Source organism: Pygocentrus nattereri, chromosome 11, assembly GCF_015220715.1.
Source record: "Pygocentrus nattereri isolate fPygNat1 chromosome 11, fPygNat1.pri, whole genome shotgun sequence".
NCBI lineage: Eukaryota > Metazoa > Chordata > Actinopteri > Characiformes > Serrasalmidae > Pygocentrus > Pygocentrus nattereri.
In genome coordinates, this window is record NC_051221.1 from 23229103 (window position 1) to 23244282 (window position 15180).

The 15180-nt window shown below is 41.0% G+C and overlaps 1 protein-coding gene across 1 annotated transcript in view; it reads left to right on the forward strand.

The window, feature by feature from the left end:
• pdhx (pyruvate dehydrogenase complex component X) overlaps positions 1-15180 on the forward strand; it is a 48797-nt gene that overhangs the window by 15255 nt on the left and 18362 nt on the right. Inside the window, exons 4-5 of the mRNA XM_017700089.2 lie at positions 9905-10095; positions 13542-13640. Of these exons, the coding sequence (XP_017555578.1) occupies positions 9905-10095; positions 13542-13640 (290 nt within the window). The remainder of the gene's footprint in view (positions 1-9904; positions 10096-13541; positions 13641-15180) is intronic.

Sequence of the window (15180 nt, forward strand, 5' to 3'; positions counted from 1 at the left end):
CTCACCAGAGCGCCCCCACACATGCTACACACCACCTGAGCCAAACAAGTTTATCTTAGTCTTGTCAGACCACAGGACATGGTTCCAGTAATCAATATTCTTGGATAGCAAACTGTTTCCGAGCTTTCTTGTGCGTCAGCTTCAGAAGAGGCTTCCTTCTGGCACAACGGCCATGCAGACCGCGTTGATGCTATGTGCGGCGTATGGTCTGAGCACTGACAGGCTGACCTCCCACTTCAACCTCTGCAGCAATGCTGGCAGCACTCATGCATCTGTTTCTGAAGCCAACCTCTGGATATGACGCTGAACCAGGTCCCTTAGTTGACCCTGGCGAGGCCTGTTCAGAGTGGAACCTGTCCTGGAGAACTGCTGTATGACCTTGGCCACCATGCTATAGCTCGGTTTCAGGGTGTTAGCAATCATCTTACAGCCTAGGCCATGTTTGTGGAGAGCAACAGTTTTTACATGTATATTATTTAAGAGCTGTCGAAGTTAATGCGATAATAACTCAAGGCGATTAAATAAAAAAGTGCCGTTAGTGCAAATTCTATTTGGCTCTGCGACTCATCCGTAGTTCATGTTGAGACTCGACCGTGCGCGGTATCTTTCATTTAGACTACAGGAGCGAGTGTCTGTGTTTGCATGCAAAGATTTTTGCAAACCCGACTGAATATAATCGGATTACAGACTCAGACTGAGGTGTTAATCTGCTCACTCTGTTCAACAGTCTGAGGAAAATCTTCGTTTACACGATCGCTACAAGTAATCTGAAGCAAAATGCCGTGCATGCGTGGAGCAGCGCTTAGAGTAAACGTTACCATGACAGCGAGCATCACGTGAGGTCCAGTCGGCGTGAGATGAGTTTCCAGTTGACGCGCTTGAGTTTTTAACTGCTTTAAACTGACGTCAGACCAGAAAAACGTCCTTCACATGTTCTTATAAAGGAAGCGGTGAGAGGAAGACCTCGTGCTCTGAGACACAGAAGCTGGCCGTCCGTCCCACGGCCGTCTTCATCTTACCCCAGACATGCTCAATATTGTTCATGTCTGGTGATTGGGCTGGCCAATCCTGGAGCACCATGATCTTCTTTGCTTTCAGGAACTTTGATGTGGATGCTGAAGTATGAAAAGGAGTGCCATCCTGCGACGGAATTTGCCCTCTCTTGTGGTTTGGAGTGTAATGGGCAGCAAGAATGCCTTGATACTTCAGGCTGTTGATGTTGCCGTCCACTCTGCAGAGCTCTCAGACATCCCCATACTAGATGTAACTCCAAACCATGATTTTTCCTCCACCAAACTTGACTGTTTTTTGGGAGAATCTCGGGTCCATCCGGGTTCCAACAGGTCTTCTGCAGTATTTGCGGCAATTGGGATGCAGTTCAGTGAATGATTAATCAGAAAAATCAACTTTCTGCCACTTTTCCACTGTCCATCCTTTCTGCAAGCTGTGGGCCGTGGCAAATGCGACACAATTTTTTTGTTGTCTTCTGTTTAATGTTTCTGAGCACTAATTCGGCTATTAAGGCCACTGCATGAAAGAATTTGACAAACTGTTCTTGTAGATACAGTGTTTTCTGGTGACCAGTTCTCATTGTAGCTCTGCTGCAGTTGAAAAAAGGCTGGCCCTAGACTGTCAAAGCAATAAACGGTCCCCTCGACCAGTTGTCTTAAGGGGTCTGTGTGACCTGGGCTTGTCATGAACGTCACCAGTTTCTTAATCTTTTTCTTATCCTCTCCACTTGACATTTGGATACATTAAAGATGTCTGCCACCTCAGCAGCAGACTTGGTGTTCAAGGTCTTGATGATCAGCACTTTGGTTTGTAGTTGAATCTTTGGCATGCTGTCCAAGGTCAGGTTGCACTTCACATTAAAGTCTGGTGTGCTGGGGTTCTTTTTATGCACACCTGGGAATGTGATAAATACACTATTTGTCCCTGGTGAAGTTCTAATCTCTGACTGGTTAAATCATTTAAAGACACGACAAGACTTTTGTCCTTGCAAAAACAGATGTTTACCAAGCTGTGGACATCAGGGCACTTTTTTGACGGTTTCATTTTGCACCCAGTTATTAATGTGAAAGCCCTTCACATTAAAGTGAACCATTTATTGTAATGATTGATTACAAATAAAGTTATATATGTTTTTAAGCTACTATGTCCTTATGCGACAAGACTTCTCTCTGATATTTGCTTGATCTCAAAAGAGCCTGATGTCCTCTGTTAAGTATGGCGGAGGTTATGTGATGCTGTGGGGCTTTTCTTTCTTTCTTTTCTGTCTGTCCTGTCTGTCTGTCCTGTCTGTCCTGTCTGTCCTGTCTGTCCTGTCTGTCTGTCTGTCTGTCTGTCTGTCTGTCTGTCTGTCTGTCTGTCTGTCTGTCTGTCTGTCTGTCTGTCTGTCTGTCTGTCTGTCTGTCTGTCTGTCTGGGCCTGTGAACCTTATGTTACATGGAATACAAGGACGTTTTATATTAAAATCTGTCTGCATCTTAAAAAAGCCAACATTAGATCTTCCATCAGGAAAATGATTGAAAACACAAAATATTGGGGACAGTTCATAAGAGAAGACCTAGGATCCTGGACAATCCGGAGCGATTCTGTAAAGAAGAGTGGTCTCTGCTCTGTGTTCTCCAACCTAATAAGATGTTACAGAAGACCACGCACTGTTTTTTGGCAAAGAAGGCTGTACAAGGTATTAAATGCAAGGGTGACAAATGTAGCAAAGGTGAATTTCTTGTAATCCTTATTTATATATCCTTTATAAGTTTTGCCAAAATGTTAATAAGAAGAGCAGATTATAGGATTGAGAACATAGAGAACCTACAGTGGATGTAGATGCATAGATAGGTTCAGGTCTTTATGACATCATCATTATACACATGTCTAAATACATTATACCAGTAAAAACATTGACCTGTAGACCACTGAGTGTGTCATGTCTCCTCCTTCTCACACACATTTCAGCTTCCTCTGTGAGGGAGTTTCCATGGCAACAGGCCAAGGGAATGGAGACTGGGGAGGGGGAGTTTAGGAGCAGAAGAAAAATGGCCTGAATTAGATAAGCAGCGTTATCCTGCAGGGCACCTGCCTCGCCAGCCAGCTCACACTCGCTGCACATTTATGCATGTGTGAGTCTGTGTGCAGGAACATGTTGTAGGGGTGGGAATCTTAATTTATGGAGAGGTCAGTCTCACCATGGCCCCCTAATCACTGTCCGCAGTGCTTTATAGGTTTAAAGGTGTCCGGGGAAGCAGCAATATGGGCTTCAGTACATATTATCCCCCCATCTCTGACTGCAGGCTTATGCTGCTTTGACCCCAATGACTTCAATCTGAAAAGGGTCATCTGGCAGAAATTCAGTCCCTCACATAGGGATAAGACATTGACATGGAGAGAGTTGCTAGAAAAACAGAAAGGTGGGATAATATATGTGTGGAAAATGGGGTTAGGGATGGCATGGAAGATCTTAGAGATGAGCTTAAGGTTTGAATGTCATTTGTGTTGTGATTTATTTGGTGCATGTGCTGTGGTTAATTGAGATCCTCTCCTAAAATAAAAATATTATTTTGCAATATTATAACTATTTTTTCAGTCTTTGTTAAATGAAAAATAGTTTTTAAATACCTTCAAGGTAAGATTTTTTTTTTTCTCTCCTTCTCTTTCTTCTCTTAAACAATTGTTATTCTCGTTCCTTTGCAGTATATAATACTAAATTTTGGCATTTGTAGCATGTGACTATAGCCATCACGCTAGTTTGTTTTTTTTTTTTGTTTGTTTTTGTTTTTTTAAGCAGCAGCAGTGCCTGTTCCGACGGAATCGGTTTGACTAAATGTTTCAGTCTCTGATGTTTACTGCTGCTCCACATGACTTCCATTTCATTAGCCCAGCAAGGTACTCCTCCATTCCATAGCGTCCCAGTTCGGTGCTTCCTGCCCTGGCTACGTGTACCAGCCGCTCCCATGCGCCCCATGCCGTCCACCATCTGCGGCTCCATTTTGATGGGACTTACTCGGTGCTATTTTTGTCGCATCTTATTGAAAGCTTAGTCAGTGGTTCATTGAGAAATTAACAATTGTTGCTAGTAAGCTTTTTTTTATTAAGAAAGAGGTTGAGTGGTTGTGTTATTAAGTATATGGGGATTTTATAGCTCAGGATATAGTTGTTTTTGTTGTTATTATGTAAACCAGGGTTAAGAATATGGCTTTTTCCTCAAGTTGTTTTATATTTTGTTTTTTTTGTTAGTTTTTTTTATTTACTCTTTACAACAGATGGCCAGCAGAAGGCCTCTTGGTGAATCTCATAAAGAAAACAAGCTACTTTATTTTTTTTCCTCTGTTAAAAGCTGCCCTAAAGTGCAAGGAGCCCCTCACACATGTTTATCAGAAATCAGAGGCATGCATTGATGTTTCTTGTAAATCGCCATGTTCCCATTGGACACTGTTCTGCCTAGTAACAAGCACAAGGGTGTTTAGTTTGATCTTGACAACCCTCACCATCCCTTTGACCAGATCGATGTAGCTGGTGTGTTTTTATAGGCTTGGAGTGAGGAGGCCAAACCCCCAAGTCTAGTGTTAGCTCTGAGATGGGGGGGAGGGGTGGATATTTATGGCTTATGAAAACACAGACTGCCATTAGGTTGGCAGCACATTTCTCATTTTGCTTTTACCTTCAACATGCAGGTTTGCTCGCTTTTTAAATATAAAGACATAATAGTCCATGTTTGTCAGTTAAGCTCTCTAGATGAATTGAAACAAAAACCGAACAATATGATAAACCCGTCTGCAATTACTTTGTTCATCCAAGTGATGGCAGTGTTGAGCTCTTCAATCTACCCAGCGTCCAATTAAGCCAGTCTGCCCATCTGTGAGAAGAGAAATAAATAGCAGAGAATGGTGGAGCTTAACACTGATTCACTGATTCATTGCTGGTATGTTGCCATAGCAGTAGAGTGAGAGTTACAGCTTATGAAAAGAATTATTAAGCCTGTATAAATTCCTCTAGCCAAATTGTTGTTTATTGATGGTGATTTGTGTTTGTGTGGTACTAACCTCCCAGAAGTCTGTACCTTTTTTTTTTTTTTTTTTTTTTTAACTGTGCAGCACTTCTTGCCATTCCTCTTTTGCGTAGTTCGCAGCTTGCATGTTGCAAGTAGTTGCATGACAGCAAATCTCTTATGACAGGGCCAGGAAGTGAACCCTAAAAAACTGCTTGAGAGCTGTGTTGGGCATTTCATTAAAGGTTTCTCACCATATACTTTGTAAACCTAGTTAGTAATAAGATTACAAAGTCAGAGATACTCTTTTCCCCACAGACTGCATACTGTTTAGTCCTTTGTAAAAGGCAGTCCCCATCCCCAGTGTCTTCAGAGCACATACATACATACATACATACATACATACATACATACATACATACATACATACATACATACATATACCCTCTTCTAAGCCGCTTCTCCTTCTGGGTCGCGGGGGGAGCTGGAGCCTATCTCTGCAGTCATTGGGTGGAAGGCAGGGTACACCCTGGACAGGTCTCCAGTCCATCCCAGGCTCTGTATACATTTTTCTTGTGTTTTATTTCTTTCTTTGAAGTCTCATTGTGGCATTTGTGTTGTTCTACTTGCCAAGGACAATTATTCATTTTTACAATATACACAAATTTCTGAGCCGCTTCTCCCTCAGGGTCGCTGGGGGGTGCTGGAGCCTATCCCAGCAGTCATCGGGCGGAAGGCAGGATGCACCCTGGACAGGTCGCCAGTCCATCGCAGGGCATTTTTACAATACCATTTTCAAACCTTTCTTTACCCCTTAGAAATAAACAGGCTGTTTCTGTGCGTTTGAGACTGATATGTAAGTGACCTATCTTCTGATTGGCTGCTCTAAATTGTGCCCACAACACTCCTTATAACTTCAACATGAAAAGACAAGGCTAAACATTATTTTTATTAAATGCATTGGAGTTTGCGTTATCACAAATAGAATGTGAATTAGTGTCCATATAAGGAAAAATGTGTTTTCCCTGGTATGTGAATTGGTTGTATATATGAAGTGATTTTAAAACTTGTTGATATACTACAGCAAGCTCTTAAAATGGGAGAAAATGTGGTTTTCCATTATATGGGTTATGTAAAAACAAAGTCATTAGCTAAAAATACTGCAGTGATGGCATAAAACATGCCTTTCTGGATTGCCGCAGATCCTAATCACTGACCACGCAGATGTGAGATGTGCTTTATAGCAATACCCTTTTGCAACATCAACATAGTTTACAGATTTTGCTGATCTGTTCTTTATTTCTTAATATCTGTAGCCTCTTTTTTTGAAGTTTCTGTGGAATATGAATGTGTAAGAAGTGCCCTCAAGTAGCTGATAAGATTATTCCTTGGTGTTTGTCCATGTAGTGTTAGGAAGTTGTAAACAAGCCAGAATGGTTTCATACTCTGTTAACTGCCATGGCAACTATGTGTATGCACAGAAATGTGTGTTCCCCATTTGGCTGATGCTGACTTAGATCTCGAAACAGCCCACAATTTTCTAATAATACACTGAAGGCAAATTTCTGGGAGACGTTGTTAGGCTACCTTCAATACAATAAACTTTCACAACTAACATTCCAAATAAACGTCTGATTAAGCAAAAAACCTCAGTTAACTAGAAGACTTTCTCTGGGAAATATGTCACAGTATATATGTTGATTTCCAATTCATGTTGCCTAGTAGCCCAATTTAGCCACAGAATGGAATTTTTCCATTAGAGCTATGAAAGCAATCAGAGGTGGTTTACTGATCTTCTTGACTAGTGTATTTTAATATAGGATAGTCTCACAACATGATGTAAAATCCTTCCATATTCCAACCATAATCAGTGCTGCAGATGTGCATGGACATGTCTTGAAACTGGTACTGGATCATCTTCTGCTTAACGCCAGAACAAACACTCTGATTCCTGGCAGACTGTGATCTTGCTGGGAATAAAGCCTGTTCTCAGTTTTCCCCCCTCTTGGTAGTGTTCCACCTTGTGAAGGAGTGGTGACTCAAAATCCATTCACATTTTCTAAAGCTGAACTGACTGCTCATGGTCGCTTAGGTAGCTTAAATAAATTGAACGTGGAGTCTCTCTTTCATGCTTTCTTTCACTCCCCTGTATCGCTTTTCACTGTCCTGCTCACTCATTAGATATTGAATGCACAGGCAAATATACACTGCTCAAAAAAATAAAGGGAACACTTAAACAACACAATATAACTCCAAGTAAATCAAAACTCTGAGAAATCAAACTGTCCACTTAGGAAGCAACACTGATTGACAATCAATTTCACAGCTGTTGTGCAAATGGAATAGACAACAGGTGGAAATTATTGGCAATTAGCAAGACATACTCAATAAAGGAGTGGTTCTGCAGGTGGGGACCACAGACCACTTCTCAGTACCTTTCTGCTTTCTGGCTGCTGTTTTGGTCACTTTTGAATGTCGGTGGTGCTTTCACACTCGTGGTAGCATGAGACGGACTCTACAACCCACACAAGTGGATGAGGTAGTGCAGCTCATCCAGGATGGTACATCAATGCGAGCTGTGGTAAGAAGGTTTGCTGTGTCTGTCAGCGTAGTGTCCAGAGGCTGGAGGCGCTACCAGGAGACCAGCACACCAGGAGACGTGGAGGAGGCCGTAGGAGGGCAACAACCCAGCAGCAGGACCGCTACCTCTGCCTTTGTGCAAGGAGGAACAGGAGGAGCACTGCCAGAGCCCTGCAAAATGACCTCCAGCAGGCCACAAATGTGCATGTTTCTGCACAAACGGTTAGAAACCGACTCCATGAGGATGGTATGAGGGCCCGACGTCCACAGATGGGGGTTGTGCTCGCAGCCCAACACCGTGCAGGACGCTTGGCATTTGCCAGAGAACACCAGGATTGGCAAATTCGCCACTGGTGCCCTGTGCTCTTCACAGATGAAAGCAAGTTCACACTGAGCACATGTGACAGACGTGACAGAGTCTGGAGACGCCATGGAGAGCGAGCTGCTGCCTGCACCATCCTTCAGGTTTGGCAGTGGGTCAGTAATGGTGCGGGGTGGCATTTCTTTGGAGGGCCGCACATCCATGTGCTCGCCAGAGGTAGCCTGACTGCCATTAGGTACCGAGATGAAATCCTCAGACCCCTTGTGAGAACACATGCTGATGTGGTTGGCCCTGGGTTCCTCCTAACACAGGACAGTGCTGGACCTCATGTGGCTGGAGTGTGTCAGCAGTTCCTGCAAGATGAAGGTATTGAAGCTATGGACTGGCCCGCCCGTTCAGCAGACCTGAATCCGATTGAGCACATCTGGGACATCATGTCTCGCTCCATCCACCAACGCCACGTTGCACCACAGACTGTCCAGGAGTTGGCGGATGCTTTAGTCCAGGTCTGGGAGGAGATCCCTCAGGAGACCATCCGCCACCTCATCAGGAGCATGCCCAGGCATTGTAGGGAGGTCATGCAGGCAAGTGGAGGCCACACACAATACTGAGCCTCATTTTGACTTGTTTCAAGGACATTACATCAAAGTTGGATCAGCCTGTAGTGTGTTTTTCCACTTTAATTTTGTGTGTGACTCCAAATCCAGGCCTCCATTGGTTAATAACTTTGATTTCCATTGATGATTTTTGTGTGATTTTGTTGTCAGCACATTCAACTTTGTACAGAACAAAGTATTCAATGAGAATATTTAATACTCATATAATATAATAATACTCATTCAGATCTAGGATGTGTTATTTGAGTGTTCCCTTTATTTTTTTGAGCAGTGTATTACAGGGTCAGCAATATGTTGACTCAAAGATGCAATTGGCTGAAGACTCTTCCTATTTCATCTGGACTGTTATTGACATCCACTCCTCCAGTATTGCTCTGATATTTAAGGGTTTTTTTTTTCCTTTGCTCATTTTATGTATTAATATACAGAAGTGATTTTTATACTGGTAGAGCCTTCGGCCTTGGTCTCTGCATCACCATCACTGGTCATGCAGTCAGTCCACAAATATTTGGATGTCGACAAATGTATTGTTATTTCAACTGTCTGTCACAGCATATCGGATATGAAATTAACAATTAATATGAGCTTATAGTACAGACTTGTATGTTTAATTTGAGGTTTAATATCATTGCCGTATATAGCCCCCAGTTTTAGGGGCTTCAAAAGAACTGGACAGTCAGTTGCTCAGCTGTTTCCATGGCCAGGTGTGTGTTACTTCCTAATTATTTACTCGCAAAGCATTTGCATGAAGCATACTGGAAGCATAGTGCAAATGCAGATCAAGACTTTGGATGCAAGTGCTCTCAAATTCAAGCACTTTGCACTCTTGAACATGTATTGTTTAATTTAAACTCCACTAAGCAGTAGTAGGCAACTAAAATAACAATAACTTCGTTGATGTCTAAATATTTATGGACCTGGCTGCCAAGTGCTAAAGCGCGTGTGAGTGTGTGAGAGAAACACCTATCCTCAGTTGCATGACTCCCTATTGCCTAGCTATATTAATGACTGGTTTTGGAATGCGATGTCCATCCAAGCTAGGTGTGTTGGCCGTGTGTTCACATTTTTACCATACACTGTACATTGTATTTATAACATTAATTACAACGCTGTTCTCCTCCTAATCCACCAAAGATGTCTCTCGTCACTTTGTAAAAAAAAAAAAAAAAAAAAAAGTGCACTTATTAATTAATGAAAGTGTACTTTACTAGCACTATTAGCATTTATTACTAGCACAAACAGATTTAGAAAAGTGATAAAGACTCATTAGAACTTAATAGTTTTCAGATAATTTATATATTTTCTCTCTCTCTCTCTCTCTCTCTCTCTCTCTCTCTCTCTCTCTCTCTCTCTCTCTCTCTCTCTCTCTCTCATTACTATCTCTCTCTCTCACAGATGGAAGAAGGTAGTAAAAATGTGCGTTTAGGGACTCTCATTGCAGTGATGGTCGAGGAAGGGGAAGACTGGAAACAAGTGGAAATCCCTTCTCTTGTCTCCTCACAGCCTGCTCCATCTCCTCCACCTGCAGCTGCTCCACCCTCTGCAGCTCCTGTAGCCCCACCCCCCAGAGCTGCACCTGCTGGACCGTATGTATTTCATTCTGAGATGTATAAACTGTATAAGTGAAGGGTAAAGTGCAGTGACTTTTTTTTTTTTGTTTTTTTTTTTGCGTTAAATATCAATTTAGCCACATTAGCACTTTGCACTCAAGATAAACAGCTCTTTAATTGTAATTTTCTCTGCCTAAAATGTTGTCAAGAACTTTTCTACATTACTGTAGATAGATGGTGAAAAGGTGACAAAGCTAGTTATCTCCTGATGAATATTTGGAAACTTCCTGTACTGCATATATTGTGCACAAGAGAGAGAATGTATTTTTCCTTTGACAATTATTTAAGAGGTCAAATGGTGCATTTTTTTTTTTCTAAAATATAATAAAAGAGTTAGTGATATTTTTCATTTGAAAGAATTTTTCCATGGTTGTGGTATGGAGTAGAAGACAGGTGGCAGGACTAAATTGCATTGGAGTAAGAAGTGTCAAGAGCCTCTTGTTTAAAATGACAGGTATGGCATTCAGAGAAGTTGTGAGCAAGAGCTATGAAATCACTTCTTTTGAAAATGAAATGGGCCTTTTATTCAAATTGCCTTCTGTGGAAGATTTTTGCTTTTTGCGCTGCTCTCTTTGATTTCAGTGCAAGTTATAAAAGGGACATCTGGACAAAAGTCATATCTTTTAGGCTTGTGTTAGTTTGCAAGTCATGTCTTGTGTAAGTGTTCAGCTAAGCTAAAAGACATATTTACTGTAAGAGCCATGCAGTAAAATGTGCACAGCCCGCTCAGCTCTCTCTGGGCAGTGTGTACAGTCATTAGTTCTTTTTTACACTCATTAATATAAATTATGCATTGTGTCATTATTTGTGTTAATATTCTAAGCACATTACTAGGATTTAATTCTGTCAGTTGTTAAGTGCAGAGTGGGGTTGGGCAATATGACTGTTTTATTGCAATCATGATAAATTGTCATACACTTTACAGAGCATATTTTGGATATTGTTAAGAACATTGAGCTATGGTTCATTACAAAGTAAGCATAGTTAGGTCTGTTTAATTGGATTCAGTGTAGTTTGTATAACATTTAATACAATTATTGTAGTTATAGTATTTTAGGCTCTTTTGTCTGTTCCTTCTTATTAAATCTCCAACAACAAAGAGAATATCATGATGCATATTGTGTATCATAAAAATGTCTTGAAGTATCATGATATAATACTTTTACCATATTGTCCACCTCTAGTGCAGAGTGCTGTTTATTTCACAAGTCTTGTTAACAACTCAGTGTTTCATGGTGTGAGCCATGATCTGGGTGTGTGAATGTGTGCTGCACAGAATCATTTTAAATCGCTGCTGTAAAAGAACTCAGACTTTCTACTTCCCAGTTTGTACTGCTTTGCTAATTATGAATGTCATCACAACTGTTAATGGAATGACTACAAAAACTTACTCATTCTATTTGTGTCCATGTCCACTTTTTTTTTGTTAAGTGCAATGCTGGCACAGCATTAGTGATAAAGTGATTCACAGGAGGTGTTTGTATTTTTTGGTAACAAATGCATGGCATGTTTATTATTTTAATGTGCTTCAGAATTTTGATGTTTTTTTCTCCTTGTATATACAGATTACTTAAATTCATAGACATTTTTGCATCGTTGATCAAACAATCAGCTAGAGATGATCACTTGAAAATCTGCTTTTAAATTTTCAAAACTTTGAAATGGCAAGAAGCCAACATTACTGAATTTTTGAAGCAAATTCTAGAGGTGTGTAACCACTTGGAATGGAACGATGACATTTATTTAGCATTAAGTGCTCTATTTTCTTGCACACACAAGCAAAGGTCAGTAGTGTAATCCTGACGTGTAGCTAAATTTTAGGACGCAAGTACATTCTTTTCCTGTTTGCACCCAGTTGCAAATCTGACCACGCAATTTTGGTGGTCAAATTTGCTGAGAATAATAGTGCCTGAAAGACCATGCATGGAGTGGAGCGACAGGGGGTATGTCATTCAAAATCCAATAGCTAAGTGATGTTTTCAAACGACTGTGGTCCAATATTGCGCTTGTGTTACTGCTTCAACAGATCCACAGACTTCAATTAGTTTTACATTAACATTTAATGTTATAAAGCAGTGGTTAGTACAAACACTTCAGAAGTTCACACAGACAAGCGGAATGACCTCCAGCCACACCAGTTTTACATTTACCATTAAAATACTGATGTGAAATTGAAGATAATCAGTTTCTTCACTATGGATAGACGTCATAGAATACATCTGTTTTCTCTGTATTTGACAGTATCTCCCATTTGGGCAAAAACATCTTTGCACTGAACTACTGGCACACACTTTGCTCTTAAAATCAACTCCTCTTATTACTTTTATTTGCTGTTGTTACAGCACGCCTCACCATGCATGCTGATTTTATATTTATTAATAGTAACTCCACCCTTTATTTAGACTTGTAAATAACATTTACACAGTAGCTGTTTTGTGAATTGCTTCATTAAACGTTTAAAGTTCCAGGGATCCTAAATCCATAAGCACACAATATCCATGTACTCTGTATGTCCTGTGAATAACTTCCAGCTGCAGATTAAATTACCTCAAAATGCTCCTCTTTCAGTGTAAACTAGGAAGTCCTAAGCTTGAGTAGTGCTCACCTCATAAATCACAAGACTAGCATGGCTTGTTCCATCCACGCAGGTTTAATAGGCTACACTATGGTCTCTCTCTCTCTGTTTGAGTTCGAGAAAATTACCAAGTGAAAGCAAACGATGAGCAAAAGCTAATGTAATAATTGTAACTGAGCTGTCAAGCTAGCTCATCTGTCTACTTGTTGTTTGGCCATCAGCCCATCCATCTGTCCATCCGTTCAGTCAGCCACACCAGCATTCACTGCACAATCATCTGGAAATAAAGATGTTGCCATACAAAGCTATATAATGTTTTTGAGAGTCACATCGGATACATCACCACCTGTGTTTCCATTAAAGCTGTTGTGTTTAGTTCTGCTCTTGTGGTGTAGCAAACTGTGAATGTTGGACTGAGGGCTATCAGTCAAGTGCACTTAAAATCTGACCATGTCCAGATAGTTCTCAGGTAGGTCTGATGAGCATTTTTAAGCAGTGTTTTATTACATATGTGGCTTGTTTTTTTTATTCCATGCTATGAATATTTTAAAATAACAGATTTACATTTTAAATATTTTACATTGTGTTTCCTGGGATTTTAAGCCACATTGTTCTGTTGAAGCAGTATTTGGTAAAAGGGCATTTCTAAAATGAATTGGGTCTAATAAAAAATATAATTTTTTTTGCAAGTGATCGTCAACAACATTGACTACATTTTGTAGCCTTATACCAGCATTCATGAATGTCTCTTTCTACCCTAGAGTGAGACGTAAGTGTGCGTTTTTCTTTTACGTCTGCTGCAGTCATTTTTCACTTTTCTAATCTTTGTTTGTATGTTTGTTCCCAGGTTGCGGTTGAGTCCTGCTGCTAGACACATTCTTGACACGCATGGTTTGGACCCTCATCTAGCCACAGCCACTGGCCCACGAGGTCTCATCACTAAAGAGTGAGTATAAAATAGCACGCCCTTGCTCACAGACAGAGAGTGAGGGAACAGGCACAATATTAATGCTGTTGCAAAGAAGAGATAGAAAGAGATGTATTTTACTTGTGCTTGTTATAATGCAGTGGGAGCTGTGAGCATGTTTCAAATGTACTCTGCCTGCCACTGGGGGCCTGCTGCACTACCCAGCATCCCACTGGCCAGTCTCATTAGCAACATGCATTACCATGACAACCCTGTCTCCCTGCTTCTCCTCCATGGAAACGGAGACCATGGTGTGTGTGTATGTGTGCATTGAGCAGCAAAGGAGGTCAGGCAACTTCAGACATTATTGTAATGTTAAGGTCATTTGAAGCTTTAGGAAGTAAACCATATAGAAAGCAGAACAAGAGTATAGAAACCCGACACTAAGGAAGTAGCCAGTAGCCCAGTGGCGCAAACCAGAATTCCCCCACATTTCTCAGTGTGAGCTCCAGCATGTGTTCCCTCAGACATTCATGCTGTAACCCAGAGCGTAATCAGTAGAGTTTTTACTGAATGCCTTTTCTCTCTGCCCAGTGTGTACACACAGAGGCAGAAACCACAGCTGTGCTTGAGGTGGGAGCTCCACTCACCACGTTGCTCAGCTTCTGATAAGGGAAATTGTTCATGTGTACGTCTGTCGAACACTATTTTAACCTTCCCATTTAATAATTCCCTCCATTCTTTGAGGCAAGGCCTTCCTAACTATTGTACTGGTTTATGTGATAAGATTCAGCTCAAGGCAGCTGCCCACCCTGCTGCCAGATTGTTACTGTGGGTCTGCAAAGTGGGTATAAAAACAAAACACATTACATTAGGATGAGATCACCCCTCATTACGTAATCCCCTGCAAGAGTTAATGAAATAGTGAGAGGGATAAGTGAGGCATATATGAAGGTGCTTGAAAGACATGGCATGCCTCTTTTATCATCATGTTTTGTATCGTGTATATATTTTGTTAGCATAGAATCAGTAGAAATTCTTGACTTGACGATTAAAGGGACACACCAAAATGAAAATTTAAACCATTTACACATCTGACATAAGCATACATACTCACTTCCTGCAGTAGTTTCCCGGTGGTCTTCACAGGGAGATTTTCTGATTTAAACGCACGTGCACACACCTTGACCCTCACCCACCCTCTTTTCTCCCCCCTCTGATAGCTTGCTAATGCTGAAGACTGCCTTAGTGGTACAGCAGTGTATTTCTTTAGAGAAAAACACAAGAATACATTACATTTGTGTAATTGTGCAGTTGTGAGTTCGAAACAATGAAGCTGAGGGTTGCAGTGTTCGGCTACAGAATATTACGTAACTTGACCAATAATGTATGTAATGCTTTTGTATATTTATGTATGTTTGAAGTTTTTGGCCGACATGGCACTAGATGGTTTTGTATGAAGGCACAAAGCACAAACTTTTTTTGTATTTACAAATTTAGTTCACATGGTTCACATGCTCTACATACACAGAATGGCATTTAGTGGTCCTGGTCAGTGTTTATTAGAGTTTCAGTGGCA